Genomic DNA, 15536 nt, shown 5'->3' on the forward strand with positions numbered 1-15536 from the left:
TAAACTTATGACAGGTGCTCTACCTTGGTACTGACTACAAACACAGTACCAAGAATTTTATCTGTTAATTTTTCTCATTCAAACCTGAATGTTTTCTTTGATCCGCTTGGGGTGGAAGCTCTTGGCCAGGACAACAACTCCGAGCTGTAGAAAATATCTTATGGCCACCTGAGCCGGGGTCTTATTAAGTTGTTTGGCAATGTTGACCAAAACAGGATCCTCCAGAACGACTGGTGAATTTTGGTCAATCCTATAAAAAATACATGGCCATTGTCCCAAGATTCAGACTTCATGAATTATTATATGCTAAATTCAAGGTAATTTAAAGTATTGAGCTTTCTAAAACCCTCTGGTGGAGGAAAGCTAAATATTAAATCGAAAATTACATTTCATTCACAAACTTTTTCGTTTTCCATAAATGGATGTGTAGACTTCTCGAACCACTTTTAATTCTAAGAGACTTGATTAATAATTTCTGACCATTAGGTATACAACTCCTCTGCAGAGCAATGTATCTCCTTTGGTTAGAGACCATAAATTCTGTGTAGCCTCATCCTGCAGTTCTCTACTACTCTTATGTTCATCCAGGCGGTGTGGAATAACACATGACTGCAGGACCCGGAGGCACAGTAAGTGTAATTTTTAACCATGCAAACACATAGTTATGGATAGTAGTTGCATACCCAAAACTGGAAGAAATTTTTAATCTAGACTATTCTAAAATTTGCTTTATTTTATGAAGCTGTAGAACAATAAAATAAATGAGTTGACAAAGCATACACATTCTTTAAACAAGTTTTCCAGGAGTACTATATCGATCACCTAACCTTAGGGGGGTACGACTCCACTGTTGATCAGACATTTGAAAGGGCCACAGTGCTTGGACAAGCACTACTACCTCCTCAGAGAAAACCAAGTACAGCGCCATCCATTGTATAGTGGATGTACTTGAATAAGACTGAGTTGCAGATAGGCCATGTGATCAGTGAATACTGGTCTAAAAGGAGGCTTCAGTGCTCAGTGGAGTGCTGTGGCCTCTTCGAACAGCTGATCAGCCAGGGTGCTTGAGTCAGAACCACACTGATCTGATAATGATGAGCTATCATGAGAATAGGTCATCAATATTTTACTGCCAGAAAGCCTCTTCCTTTCCACCATAGAGTAAGACGCAAGCATTTTTGTATGTGTTCAAAACACCCCCTGCTATAAACATCCATGATTATTTACCAGTTTTCATCCCGACTAGACCCCAGCACACTGTATCCAACTAGAACGATATCCTGAGATCGGCAGAAGTCCATGAGTTTTCTTTGATTCAGATAAATATGACATTCCACCTGTAGGAGGCAGAATTTTTCCAATCAATTCAATAACTGCAATCAAAGCTATTGTGTATTAAAACCTTCCTGTACTATAAAGGTCTTCTCCAGGCTTTTAGTATTGATGACCTATCCTCAGGATAGGTCATCAATATCAGATAGGATGGGGTCCGACACCCTAGGTCATCAATATCAGATAGGCTGGGGTCCGACACCTGTCACCCCCGACGATCAGCTGTATGAGGAGACGTGCAGTGTGCTTGTATCGTCTCCTCTCTCTTCTGGCTCTGTTGCTGCTTTCCCATAGACATACCAGCAGGAAGAGAGATGGAAGATGGCAAGTGCAGACTGCGAGCGCCTTCCCTTCATACAGCTGATCGGCGGAGGTGGTCGGTGTCGGTGGGATAAATTTTTTTAAAGGGTTACCTACTCAACAGTAGACACGCAGCGTCATGACAAGTTTACATATACATACATCATATATATGCAACACACATACACATACATTGTAATTTTAACGACTGGATCTGGAGAACTGCAGGGAACCGGCTGAATCCCATGCCTTCCCCCGCCGATCTGATATTGATGACCTATCCTGAGCATAGGCAGTGGCGTACCTACCATATAGGCAGACCACGCAGCTGCTATGGGGCCAGTGAGGAAGGGGGGCCTGCAGTGGAGGAGAGTCCCCACCCCATCTATCTTCCTAACTGTCTCCCGTCTGCTAGCCCCACCTCCTAGCTCCGCCTCCCGCCTGCTAGCTCTGCCTCCCGCCTGTTAGCTCCATCATGCCTAATTCCTCTGGATTGCCACAACCCCACCAGTAATGAAGTAAGTGACGACTTGTAGGTGAGGACAGTGCAGAGGTGTATGGGGGGGGGGGGGTCACTCAGCTTCCCCAGGCTATTCCTCTGCACATATGCCATTCAGAACAGGAGGAAAGCTGGGTGCTATTATGTAATGTGACTCAGCTTTCCTGATGTCCTGCATGGCACAGGTGCAGAGGCATGAGAATATATGAGGGTAGGTGGGAGTTGTGTTAATCAGCTTTCTCAGAGTATTCTCATGTCTCTCCATATGTGCCATGCAGGACAGCAGAAAAGCTGGGCGCTGTTACATCATGCAATGTCACTCAGATTTCCTACTATCCTGCAAGGCATAAATGCAGATAATAAGAACATGGAAAGGCAGGGGGAGGGGTTCACCCAGCTTTCCCAGAGACTCCTGTCTCTGCACATGTGTCATGCAGGATAGCGAGTAATGTCAGTTTCTCCCAGCTGTCCTGCATGACACAGAGGATGGGGGAAGGGGGGCACTCACTTCCTCAAACTTTTCTCATGTCTCTGTGCATGTGCCATGCTGGACAGCAGGAAAGTTGGGTGGTATTACATCATGTAATGCCCCAGATTCTTGTCAATATATGCTGAACACCGCCGGAACCTACCAGATCCCATTCACTATAATGGGTCTGTTGGGTTTGGGCGTGAGTACTGCCATTTTGTAGAACAAAATACTTCTGCATGAGGTGGGGCAGGGGAGAAGTTAGGGAGGGTAGTGAGAGGAGCCAGGGCGCATAGTAGGAGGAACCAGGAACGGGCATGGGGGCCCAATTTAAATTCTTGCTATGGGGCCCAATGATTTCTGTGTACACCCCTGAGCATAGGTCATCAATATGAAAAGCCCCTTTAATTGTGAGGAGGCACTACTGAGTTTGTGGTGATTCTTAGTAATTGTTCTGCAATGTTGTCATGTTCCCACATAGATACACATGACAACACATGGATGACACATGTTGTCAACAGAATCTCTCAGTTGTGCATTCTCCAGCTTGTTTCTAGACTGAGATAGCATCACTTGAAGGTAAAGTAAAGGGACATTCCTCCTGTCCATTCACTCTATAGGAGTTTTCCAGTTTCCACTTTTCCACAGGATAGGTCATCAACATCAGTTCGGTGCCAGTTCAACACATTGCTTGAGGTGGGAGCAATGAATGGAAGCTGAGCTGTAGTACTCTAGAATCTACACAGTGGATGGAGACTTCCATTTACTCTATAGTTTCCAGTGCCATCAGCTGCATGAAACATCAATCATTAGGGTTGTCAGACCCCCACTGATCTGACATCCTCAGGATAGGTCATCAATATCTAAGAACAAGAAAACGCCTTTAAATGTATGAAGGTATACATTGTACCTGGTTGCACACTGGCTTGTATTTCAGTCCTGGCTTGTTAAGGATAAGCTCAATTTGTCTGCGATTAAAGTTGGAAACTCCAATTGACTTCACCAGTCCAGCGTCCTTACACCTTTCCATGGCCTGGAAAGGAGACAGGAACATTTTTGCTGTAGCATCTTATTAAAGGGGTTGTTCATTTTGGTCAGCATCTGTTTGTTAGAAGGTTTCCCCGATGAAAAGCTGATTACAATTTATCCTACTGCTGGGAGTCCCAGTGATCAGCTGTAATCCGTGCCAAAATCTAATGTCATTCCCATTATATAGGAGTGTCAAGTAATTATGAAAGAAGTACAGCAGCCAGCTCTGAATGAGTGCTCCCCTACATTGTACTTCAGGGGTGGTTTGGCAATGTACCTCACCGGGAAAAATTCTGTAGTGTCCCACTAGGTGTAAAGGTGGGCACTACACAAGGGTTAACAGGTCGATTGCATTAATGTGATGTTAAATGTTCATTTTCCTGTATTATCTGGGTGTCAGGCCTGTTAGGGTGTAGTTCAGCCTCCCAGACATTAGAGGGAGCTAGAGAGCCCTAAGTATATATAGGTAGGCCCAGACAGGGGAGAGTTAGTTCAGGGTGGCTAGAAGTGTAACCTAGTAAGCCTGAAGCTCCTGAGCCTCAGTTAGCTCAGAAGAGTCACCCCATGAGAAGAAGTTGCCTCCTGGGAGAAACCTGCAGCCACCTACAACCCAGCAGAGCCAGTACAACCAGCTCAGATAAGTAAGCTGATGGGCAGAGGTACTATAAAATAAGAGCAAGGGTCAATATGGGAGGAAGATTAAGTACCAAGGATTAAAGCCAGCATTTAGGCATCCGGGCCTTGGGATACAGCCAGTCAGCATAGCTGTGGGGATAGTGCAGCCTGGTCTGTGAAGCATTAACTATTTACCCTCCAAGTATCTTGCAAGATTGTTCCCTGCCATATTAAGAGATAAGCCTGCTTGTGGAGTATTGTTAAAAAGGGGACTGCGTCATTATCAACTGTATGTAAAAAGTTTGGACTGTTTCCAAGTAAAGCAACGTTTGGTTCACCATACCATCTGTGTACCTCAATTACTAGTGCTATAAATCGGTGTGCCACCATTACAGGCACTGACGTCACGATCCTTAAAGGGACCTTGCCCCAGGCACTCAAAATACCTGCAACATCCAAGGCACCTCATCCACCATCAGGCCTGGTCCCTACATCCAGAGTGTGCCCCAGAAGAACCGTGTCTACCTTTCCTTCACTGCCACATGCCTGCCCAGGGTTCTCCTCCAAACAGTGAGTAACCCTCGATTGCCAATAACCGTGACCTCACTTCGCAATACCCTGCAGGTCTGGCGTGCTGCAATTCCACTTGGTTATTGCTTTTTATATGCAGCGATGTGTTACACTTGATCTTTAACACATCGCCTGGAGTCAGTGCCCTGCTTAGGAGTCCCCTGCCTGACTCCATAAATGGCTAAGTCAATATACAGAGTCACTGCCCTGCATTGTTAGCATATGGACAGTGTATGTGGATATCCCTGTAAATTAAACAATGGAAATATACAGGGGTAGCCGCATACACTATCAGATTGCTAAGTGTTTGGGGATACTCTCAGGGATGTCAGCATAGGACTCCCAGAGCAGTAACTCCATATATGGAGTTAGCCATTTAGGGCGTTGGACAGGGGATTCCTAAGCGGGGCAGGGACTCCGCACACTAGCCCACAGCACAGCAGGGCTTTCCAACTGTAATGTGTTAAAGGGGTTTTCCCATGTCAGACAATGGGGGCATATCGCTAGTATATGCCCTTATTGTCTGATAGGTCCGGGTCCCACCTCTGGGAAGTTGTGGAGGGCACACTACACATGCGCCCTCTATTCAAGCATGGTGTGCTCCCATTCACTACTATGGGGAGAGGGCTTGTGGTGGCCGGACCTGAGGAAATCCGGGGTCCTCCGGGCACCACCTTCTCCGCTCTATTTTAGGTGTAGGTGCGGATCCAAGAGGTGTGACCGGCACCTATCAGACAATGGGGACATATCCTAGTGATATGCTCCAATTGTCTCAAATGGGAATACCCATATTGTGTACAGCCCACTGCATACAAAAGGCAATACGATATTGATCCCAAGGGAAATTTCAGAATACCCACCAGCAATTTTTCCTGCTGAGGTACATTGCCAATCCGCCCCTGAAGTACAGTACAGTGTAGAGTGGCTCGCTCTTTCATAGCAGGTTGCTAACTTCTTAGGCTAGTTTCACACTGGCGTTTAATCGGTCCAGCAGGCTGTTCCACTGCCGGGCCGTACTACAGGGTTCCCCGTGTGCTGCTGGAAGTCCGCCCGACAAGGGGAGCGGCATAGATCTGGCCGCAACACAGCAAACAGCCTGCCGGACCAAGTAAACGCCAGTGTAAAAGTAGCCTTAGAGTTGACATTCGGCTGCCCATTGCCATATCACAGTTGCCACCTACTGGCCAATATGTATATTGCAGTTGCAGTCCTAATAATTTAACCCCTAAGTGACCACCCATACGTGTTTTTACGGCGGTCACTAAGGGGCCTTGGGCTGGAGCGCCGCCTTTTTACGGCGGCACTTCAGCCCGAGTTAACGCTAAAATCAAGCGTAGTAGCTCCGTGCCCGCAGCTACCGGAGGTAGCTGAGGGCTCGGGGCAGTGATCAGAGACCGTGACAAGCGGTCTCTGATCACGTGATCGCCGTGATACACTTTATCACGGCGATCACCGAAAATGAAGCCTGAACTAAAACTTTCTCCCTCCTCTCATGTGAGAGAGGAGGGAGAAAGTCTCTGGTGCTAGGATCGGGTCCCCCAGCACTTCTATCCCTAAGCTGGGTCCCGATCCTCACCCCCCCCACCCCCCTTACCCTCAAGGAAGATGGCGGCGGCGGCCGGCGCATGCGCAGACTGAAAGCCGGCCGCCGCCGCTTACTGTAAGGTCTCTCTCCTCAGGAGAGGAGAGAGAAGTTCAAGTTATGCCCCGATCGGGTCCCCAGCACCCCGATCGGGTCCCCCAGCACCCCGATCGGGGCAATAGGGCCCTTAGATATATTTTAATAAAGTTATTAGGGCCCCCCCCCCCCCCATCTAATAAAAAAAAAAATGGCACAGACATGCGCACTGGTTACTGTGCTGAAGATCTGCCTTCAGCACAGTAACCATCAGGGACCAATAATAATGGTCCCTGATCATGTGGTCTCCATGATAAACCTATCATGGAGATCACATCCATTATATTTACAAAACATGGCCAGGACAGGGGCTGTGCTTCTCTCTCCCCTCAGCGCAGTTGTTCTGTGAGGAGAGAGAGATCAGACTTCTGTCCTGGCTCTGTGATTACATACTGTGAAAAAAAAAAGAAAAAAAATCAAATTATAAACTGTCCGTCAGTAACTGGCGGTCAGTGGATGTCCGTGATTAGGCGTCCGTCATTAGACGTCTATTAGTTACAGTCATTTATCTTTATTAGGGACCCTGTTCGTCTGTTACTGGCGGTCAGTGGGTGTCAGTCAGTGAGTTGTTGGGTGTCACTCCGTCAGTCGGTGGGTGTCACTCCGTCAGTCGGTGGGTGTCACTCCGTCAGTCGGTGGGTGTCACTCCGTCAGTCGGTGGGTGTCAGTCATTTTTAGGGACGGTCAGTTATTTGAATTTTTCTGAGCTGTACAGAAAAAAAAAATGGCTCGGAGATTGTTAAGTGCGGAGCAGGCATACGAATTTCTCTGCTCTGACCACTCTGAATCTGGCACCGCTTCAGAGGCGGAAATATTTTCAGATAGCGGGGACTCTGATTCCATCCCCAGACCCCATAGCCCTATGGTGGTAGAAGTCACCACCTCCCCTCATTCTCCACCCAGCGGTCCCGTCCCTTCTGCTACGTGGGTTCCTGCCACTTCATTTTCCCCCCAAGTACCCCAATTTTTACCCACTCCCCAAATTAATGTGGATGTCGGCAATTTTACCCCTTATGATTTTTTTCATTTATTTGTAGATGATAAAGTCCTGGAGTTAATTGTGCAGCAAACTAATTTGTACGCCACACAGTTTGCTGTACAAAAGCCCACGTCTATTTATGTAAGACGGTGGACCCCCACAAGTGTCCCTGAAATAAAAAAATTTTTGGGGCTTACCCTGGACATGGGCATTGTAAAAAAAACCTCTGTCCGATCCTATTGGGCTGCGAGTACTGTCCACTCAACCCCTGTGTTTGCAGCAGTTACTGTATGTCCCGTAACCGCTATGAAGTCATAATGCGGTTCATGCATTTTTCAGACAATTCCCAAGTCCCCCCCAGAACTGACCCAGCCTTCGACCGCCTAAATAAATTGAGACCCCTTATTTCCCTCCTTACAGATTTATTTTTGAAATTATATACCCCTGAGAAAAAATTATCAGTTGACGAGTCCCTTTTTAGTTTTAAAGGCCGCCTTTCCTTCCGTCAATATATTCCTTCCAAGCGTGCCAGATATGGGGTAAAGTTGTATAAGGTGTGCGAGAGCACAACCGGCTACACCTGTGGCCTGTCTATTTATGAGGGCAGAGACTCCCAACTTAACCCCCCAGGCTGCCCCGAAAATATTGGCACATCGGGAAAAATTGTGTGGGATTTATTGGCACCATTCCTGCACAAAGGGTACCACGTGTACACCGATAATTTTTACACTAGTATACCCCTTTATAAATCCCTCCATGCTGCAAACACAGGGGCTTGTGGGACAGTCCGCAAAAATAGAGTTGGATACCCACAACCGCTGGTCTCCAAACGTTTGGAGAAAGGAACATCCTTCGCCCTCGCAAGTGACCAGCTGCTTGCCGTGAAGTGGAAGGACAGGAAGGATGTCTACATGCTGACCACCTTGCATGCAGACACCACAGTGGCAGTTAGGGAGAGGGGGGCTACGGCGGACAAGCACAAACCGGTCTGTGTGACAGACTACAATAAATTTATGGGAGGTGTAGACCTCTCGGACCAAGCGCTTCACCCCTACCTGGTGAAGCAAAAAAACAGGGCCTGGTATAAAAAGGTAGCAATCTACCTCATCCAGATTGCTACCTATAATAGATTTATTTTATTCAAAAAGTCCCAGGGAAACCTTAACTTCCTCGAGTACCAGGAGAAGGTGATTGAGAGTCTCCTGTTTGAGTCCCCCGCACCTAGGCAAGCCTTCGAATCGGAGGACGTTCGAAGGCTTTTAGAACGCCATTTCCCTCACCCCGTCCCTGCCACTACCAGCAAAACGTATCCACAGAAAAGATGCCGGGTGTGTAGCAAACATGGAAGGAGGAGGGACACCCGGATTTACTGCCCCAGCTGCCCATCACAACCAGGGCTCTGTAATTACCCCTGCTTTGAAACGTACCATACGGTTGCAAATTATTAATTTTATTTAATACCAAAAAGAACAGGGGGGGGGGGGTCAGGAATTCAATTTATTCTCATTTTCTGTTTAGTTTGTGGGCTTTCCAGGGAGGGAGGGATCCCTTTGGGATGGTTCGTGGAGCTATTTTTATTTTTTTTCACCTTCTTAGCATTAATTTCTACAAAAAACTAGGGCGTCTAAATGCTCACTACACCCCTAGATGAATACCTTAGGGGGTCTAGTTTTCAAAATGGGGTCCATTGTGGGGGTTTTCTATTGTTTTGGCAGCTCAACGCCATTACAAGTGTGCAATGGGGCCTAAACCATTTTCAAGCAAATTTTGTGTTCTGAAAACAACTGGGTGCTCCTTTATGTTTGGGCCCTGCCGTTTGTCAAGACATAAGATTAGGGCCACAATGGGGGTATTTCTGAAGACAGGAGAAACAGGGTGATACATTTTGGAGTGTACATCTTCATTTTCATGTGCTCTGTAGAAAAAAATCTGTCTTTAAATTGACACTTTTGTGTAAAAAATGAAAATTACATTTTTTTCACCTTCTTAGCATTAATTTCAACAAAAAACTAGGGGGTCTAAATGCTCACTACACCCCTAGATGAATACCTTAGGGGGTCTAGTTTTCAAAATGGGGTCCATTGTGGGGGTTTTCTATTGTTTTGGCAGCTCAACGCCATTACAAGTGTGCAATGGGGCCTAAACCATTTTCAAGCAAATTTTGTGTTCTGAAAACAACTGGGTGCTCCTTTATGTTTGGGCCCTGCCGTTTGTCAAGACATAAGATTAGGGCCACAATGGGGGTATTTCTGAAGACAGGAGAAACAGGGTGATACATTTTGGAGTGTACATCTTCATTTTCATGTGCTCTGTAGAAAAAAATCTGTCTTTAAATTGACACTTTTGTGTAAAAAATGAAAATTACATTTTTTTCACCTTCTTAGCATTAATTTCAACAAAAAACTAGGGGGTCTAAATGCTCACTACACCCCTAGATGAATACCTTAGGGGGTCTAGTTTTCAAAATGGGGTCCATTGTGGGGGTTTTCTATTGTTTTGGCAGCTCAACGCCATTACAAGTGTGCAATGGGGCCTAAACCATTTTCAAGCAAATTTTGTGTTCTGAAAACAACTGGGTGCTCCTTTATGTTTGGGCCCTGCCGTTTGTCAAGACATAAGATTAGGGCCACAATGGGGGTATTTCTGAAGACAGGAGAAACAGGGTGATACATTTTGGAGTGTACATCTTCATTTTCATGTGCTCTGTAGAAAAAAATCTGTCTTTAAATTGACACTTTTGTGTAAAAAATGAAAATTACATTTTTTTCACCTTCTTAGCATTAATTTCAACAAAAAACTAGGGGGTCTAAATGCTCACTACACCCCTAGATGAATACCTTAGGGGGTCTAGTTTTCAAAATGGGGTCCATTGTGGGGGTTTTCTATTGTTTTGGCAGCTCAACGCCATTACAAGTGTGCAATGGGGCCTAAACCATTTTCAAGCAAATTTTGTGTTCTGAAAACAACTGGGTGTTCCTTTATGTTTGGGCCCTGCCGTTTGTCAAGACATAAGATTAGGGCCACAATGGGGGTATTTCTGAAGACAGGAGAAATGGGGTGATACATTTTGGAGTGTACATCTTCATTTTCATGTGCTCTGTAGAAAAAAATCTGTCTTTAAATTGACACTTTTGTGTAAAAAATGAAAATTACATTTTTTTTCACCTTCTTAGTAGAGTTGAGCGAACACCTGGATGTTCGGGTTCGAGAAGTTCGGCCGAACATCCCGGAAATGTTCGGGTTCGGGATCCGAACCCGATCCGAACTTCGTCCCGAACCCGAACCCCATTGAAGTCAATGGGGACCCGAACTTTTCGGCACTAAAAAGGCTGTAAAACAGCCCAGGAAAGAGCTAGAGGGCTGCAAAAGGCAGCAACATGTAGGTAAATCCCCTGCAAACAAATGTGGATAGGGAAATGAATTAAAATAAAAATTAAATAAATAAAAATTAACCAAAATCAATTGGAGAGAGGTTCCATAGCAGAGAATCTGGCTTCCCGTCACCCACCACTGGAACAGTCCATTCTCAGATATTTAGGCCCCGGCACCCAGGCAGAGGAGAGAGGTCCCGTAACAGAGAATCTGTCTTCATGTCAGCAGAGAATTAGTCTGCATGTCATAGCAGAGAATGAGGCTTCACGTCAGCCACCACTGCAACAGTCCATTGGCATATATTTAGGCCCAGCACACACACAGGCAGAGGAGAGAGGTCCCGTAACAGAGAATCTGGCTTCATGTCAGCAGAGAATCAGTCTGCATGTCATAGCAGAGAATCAGGCTTCACGTCAGCCACCACTGCAACAGTCCATTGTCATAAATTTAGGCCCAGCACCCAGGCAGAGGAGAGAGGTCCCGTAACAGAGAATCTGGCTTCATGTCAGCAGAGAATCAGTCTTCATATCATAGCAGAGAATCAGGCTTCACGTCACCCACCACTGTAAGAGTCAATTTTCATAAATTTAGGCCCAGAACCCAGGCAGAGGAGAAAGGTCCCGTAACAGACAATCTGGCTTCATGTCAGCAGAGAATCAGTCTTCATATCATAGCAGAGAATCAGGCTTCACGTCACCCACCACTGTAAGAGTCAATTTTCATAAATTTAGGCCCAGAACCCAGGCAGAGGAGAAAGGTCCCGTAACAGACAATCTGGCTTCATGTCAGCAGAGAATCAGTCTTCATATCATAGCAGAGAATCAGGCTTCACGTCACCCACCACTGTAAGAGTCAATTTTCATAAATTTAGGCCCAGAACCCAGGCAGAGGAGAAAGGTCCCGTAACAGACAATCTGGCTTCATGTCAGCAGAGAATCAGTCTTCATATCATAGCAGAGAATCAGGCTTCACGTCACCCACCACTGTAAGAGTCAATTTTCATAAATTTAGGCCCAGAACCCAGGCAGAGGAGAAAGGTCCCGTAACAGACAATCTGGCTTCATGTCAGCAGAGAATCAGTCTTCATATCATAGCAGAGAATCAGGCTTCACGTCACCCACCACTGTAAGAGTCAATTTTCATAAATTTAGGCCCAGAACCCAGGCAGAGGAGAAAGGTCCCGTAACAGACAATCTGGCTTCATGTCAGCAGAGAATCAGTCTTCATATCATAGCAGAGAATCAGGCTTCACGTCACCCACCACTGTAAGAGTCAATTTTCATAAATTTAGGCCCAGAACCCAGGCAGAGGAGAAAGGTCCCGTAACAGACAATCTGGCTTCATGTCAGCAGAGAATCAGTCTTCATATCATAGCAGAGAATCAGGCTTCACGTCACCCACCACTGTAAGAGTCAATTTTCATAAATTTAGGCCCAGAACCCAGGCAGAGGAGAAAGGTCCCGTAACAGACAATCTGGCTTCATGTCAGCAGAGAATCAGTCTTCATATCATAGCAGAGAATCAGGCTTCACGTCACCCACCACTGTAAGAGTCAATTTTCATAAATTTAGGCCCAGAACCCAGGCAGAGGAGAAAGGTCCCGTAACAGACAATCTGGCTTCATGTCAGCAGAGAATCAGTCTTCATATCATAGCAGAGAATCAGGCTTCACGTCACCCACCACTGTAAGAGTCAATTTTCATAAATTTAGGCCCAGAACCCAGGTAGAGGAGAAAGGTCCCGTAACAGACAATCTGGCTTCATGACAGCAGAGAATCAGTCTGCATGTCATAGCAGAGAATCAGGCTTCACGTCAGCCACCACTGCAACAGTCCATTGGCATATATTTAGGCCTAGCACACAGGCAGAGGAGAGGTTCATTCAACTTTGGGTAGCATCGCAATATAATGGTAAAATGAAAATAAAAATAGGATTGAATGAGGAAGTGCCCTGGAGTCCAATAATATATGGTTATGGGGAGGTAGTTAATGTCTAATCTGGACAAGGGACGGACAGGTCCTGTGGGATCCATGCCTGGTTCATTTTTATGAACGTCAGCTTGTCCACATTGGCTGTAGACAGGCGGCTGCGTTTGTCTGTAATGACGCCCCCTGCCGTGCTGAATACACGTTCAGACAAAACGCTGGCTGCCGGGCAGGCCAGCACCTCCAAGGCATAAAAGGCTAGCTCTGGCCACGTGGACAATTTAGAGACCCAGAAGTTGAATGGGGCCGAACCATCAGTCAGTACGTGGAGGGGTGTGCACACGTACTGTTCCACCATGTTAGTGAAATGTTGCCTCCTGCTAACACGTTGCGTATCAGGTGGTGGTGCAGTTAGCTGTGGCGTGTTGACAAAAGTTTTCCACATCTCTGCCATGCTAACCCTGCCCTCAGAGGAGCTGGCCGTGACACAGCTGCCTTGGCGACCTCTTGCTCCTCCTCTGCCTTGGCCTTGGGCTTCCACTTGTTCCCCTGTGACATTTGGGAATGCTCTCAGTAGCGCGTCTACCAACGTGCGCTTGTACTCGCGCATCTTCCTATCACGCTCCAGTGCAGGAAGTAAGGTGGGCACATTGTCTTTGTAGCGTGGATCCAGCAGGGTGGCAACCCAGTAGTCCGCACAGGTTAAAATGTGGGCAACTCTGCTGTCGTTGCGCAGGCACTGCAGCATGTAGTCGCTCATGTGTGCCAGGCTGCCCAGGGGTAAGGACAAGCTGTCCTCTGTGGGAGGCGTATCGTCATCGTCCTGCCTTTCCCCCCAGCCACGCACCAGTGATGGACCCGAGCTGCGTTGGGTGCCACCCCGCTGTGACCATGCTTCATCCTCATCCTCCTCCACCTCCTCCTCATCCTCGTCCTCCTCGTCCTCCAGTAGTGGGCCCTGGCTGGCCACATTTGTACCTGGCCTCTGCTGTTGCAAAAAACCTCCCTCTGAGTCACTTCGAAGAGACTGGCCTGAAAGTGCTAAAAATGACCCCTCTTCCTCATCCTCCTCCTCCTCCTCCTGGGCCACCTCCTGTTCCATCATCGCCCTAAGTGTTTTCTCAAGGAGACATAGAAGTGGTATTGTAACGCTGATAACGGTGTCATCGCCACTGGCCATGTTGGTGGAGTACTCGAAACAGCGCAACAGGGCACACAGGTCTCGCATGGAGGCCCAGTCATTGGTGGTGAAGTGGTGCTGTTCTGTAGTGCGACTGACCCGTGCGTGCTGCAGCTGAAACTCCACTATGGCCTGCTGCTGCTCGCACAGTCTGTCCAGCATGTGCAAGGTGGAGTTCCACCTGGTGGGCACGTCGCATATGAGGCGGTGAGCGGGAAGGCCGAAGTTACGCTGTAGCGCAGACAGGCGAGCAGCGGCAGGATGTGAACGCCGGAAGCGCGAACAGACGGCCCGCACTTTATGCAGCAGCTCTGACATGTCGGGGTAGTTGTGAATGAACTTCTGCACCACCAAATTCAGCACATGCGCCAAGCAAGGGATGTGCGTCAAATTGGCTAGTCCCAGAGCTGCAACGAGATTTCGCCCATTATCACACACCACCAGGCCGGGCTTGAGGCTCACCGGCAGCAACCACTCGTCGGTCTGTTGTTCAATACCCCGCCACAACTCCTGTGCGGTGTGGGGCCTGTCCCCCAAACATATGAGTTTCAGAATGGCCTGCTGACGTTTACCCCGGGCTGTGCTGAAGTTGGTGGTGAAGGTGTGTGGCTGACTGGATGAGCAGGTGGAAGAAGAGGAGGAGGAAGCCGAGAAGGAGGAGGTGGCAACAGGAGGCAAAGAATGTTGCCCTGCGATCCTTGGCGGCGGCAGGACGTGCGCCAAACAGCTCTCCGCCTGGGGCCCAGCTGCCACTACATTTACCCAGTGTGCAGTTAGGGAGATATAGCGTCCCTGGCCGTGCTTACTGGTCCACGTATCTGTGGTTAGGTGGACCTTGCTACAGATGGCGTTGCGCAGTGCACACTTGATTTTATCGGATACTTGGTTGTGCAGGGAAGGCACGGCTCTCTTGGAGAAGTAGTGCCGGCTGGGAACAACATACTGTGGGACAGCAAGCGACATGAGCTGTTTGAAGCTGTCTGTGTCCACCAGCCTAAATGACAGCATTTCATAGGCCAGTAGTTTAGAAATGCTGGCATTCAGGGCCAGGGATCGAGGGTGGCTAGGTGGGAATTTACGCTTTCTATCAAATGTTTGTGAGATGGAGAGCTGAACGCTGGCGTGTGACATGGTTGAGACGCTTGGTGACGGAGGTGGTGGTGGTGGTGTTGGTGGTACATCCCCTGTTTGCTGGGCGGCAGGTGCCAACGTTCCTCCAGAGGCGGAGGAAGAGGCCGAGGCGGCAGCAGCAGAATAGGCCGAGGCGGCAGCAGCAGAAGAGGTAGCAGGGGGAGCCTGAGTGACTTCCTTGGTTTTAAGGTGTTTACTCCACTGCAGTTCATGCTTTGCATGCAGGTGCCTGGTCATGCAGGTTGTGCTCAGGTTCAGAACGTTAATGCCTCGCTTCAGGCTCTGATGGCACAGCGTGCAAACCACTCGGGTCTTGTCGTCAGCACATTGTTTGAAGAAGTGCCATGCCAGGGAACTCCTTGAAGCTGCCTTTGGGGTGCTCGGTCCCAGATGGCGGCGGTCAGTAGCAGGCGGAGTCTCTTGGCGGCGGGTGTTCTGCTTTTGCCCACTGCTCCCT

The 15536-nt window shown here is 47.8% G+C and overlaps 1 protein-coding gene across 1 annotated transcript in view; it reads right to left on the reverse strand.

Annotated features, from left to right (window-relative positions):
* LOC122926608 (estradiol 17 beta-dehydrogenase 5-like) overlaps positions 1–15536 on the reverse strand; it is a 52072-nt gene that overhangs the window by 20067 nt on the left and 16469 nt on the right. Inside the window, exons 5-7 of the mRNA XM_044278033.1 lie at positions 3511–3633; positions 1228–1337; positions 85–250 (exon numbers count right to left, since the gene is read on the reverse strand). Of these exons, the coding sequence (XP_044133968.1) occupies positions 85–250; positions 1228–1337; positions 3511–3633 (399 nt within the window). The remainder of the gene's footprint in view (positions 1–84; positions 251–1227; positions 1338–3510; positions 3634–15536) is intronic.

Source organism: Bufo gargarizans, chromosome 2, assembly GCF_014858855.1.
Source record: "Bufo gargarizans isolate SCDJY-AF-19 chromosome 2, ASM1485885v1, whole genome shotgun sequence".
Classification (NCBI taxonomy): Eukaryota; Metazoa; Chordata; class Amphibia; order Anura; family Bufonidae; genus Bufo; species Bufo gargarizans.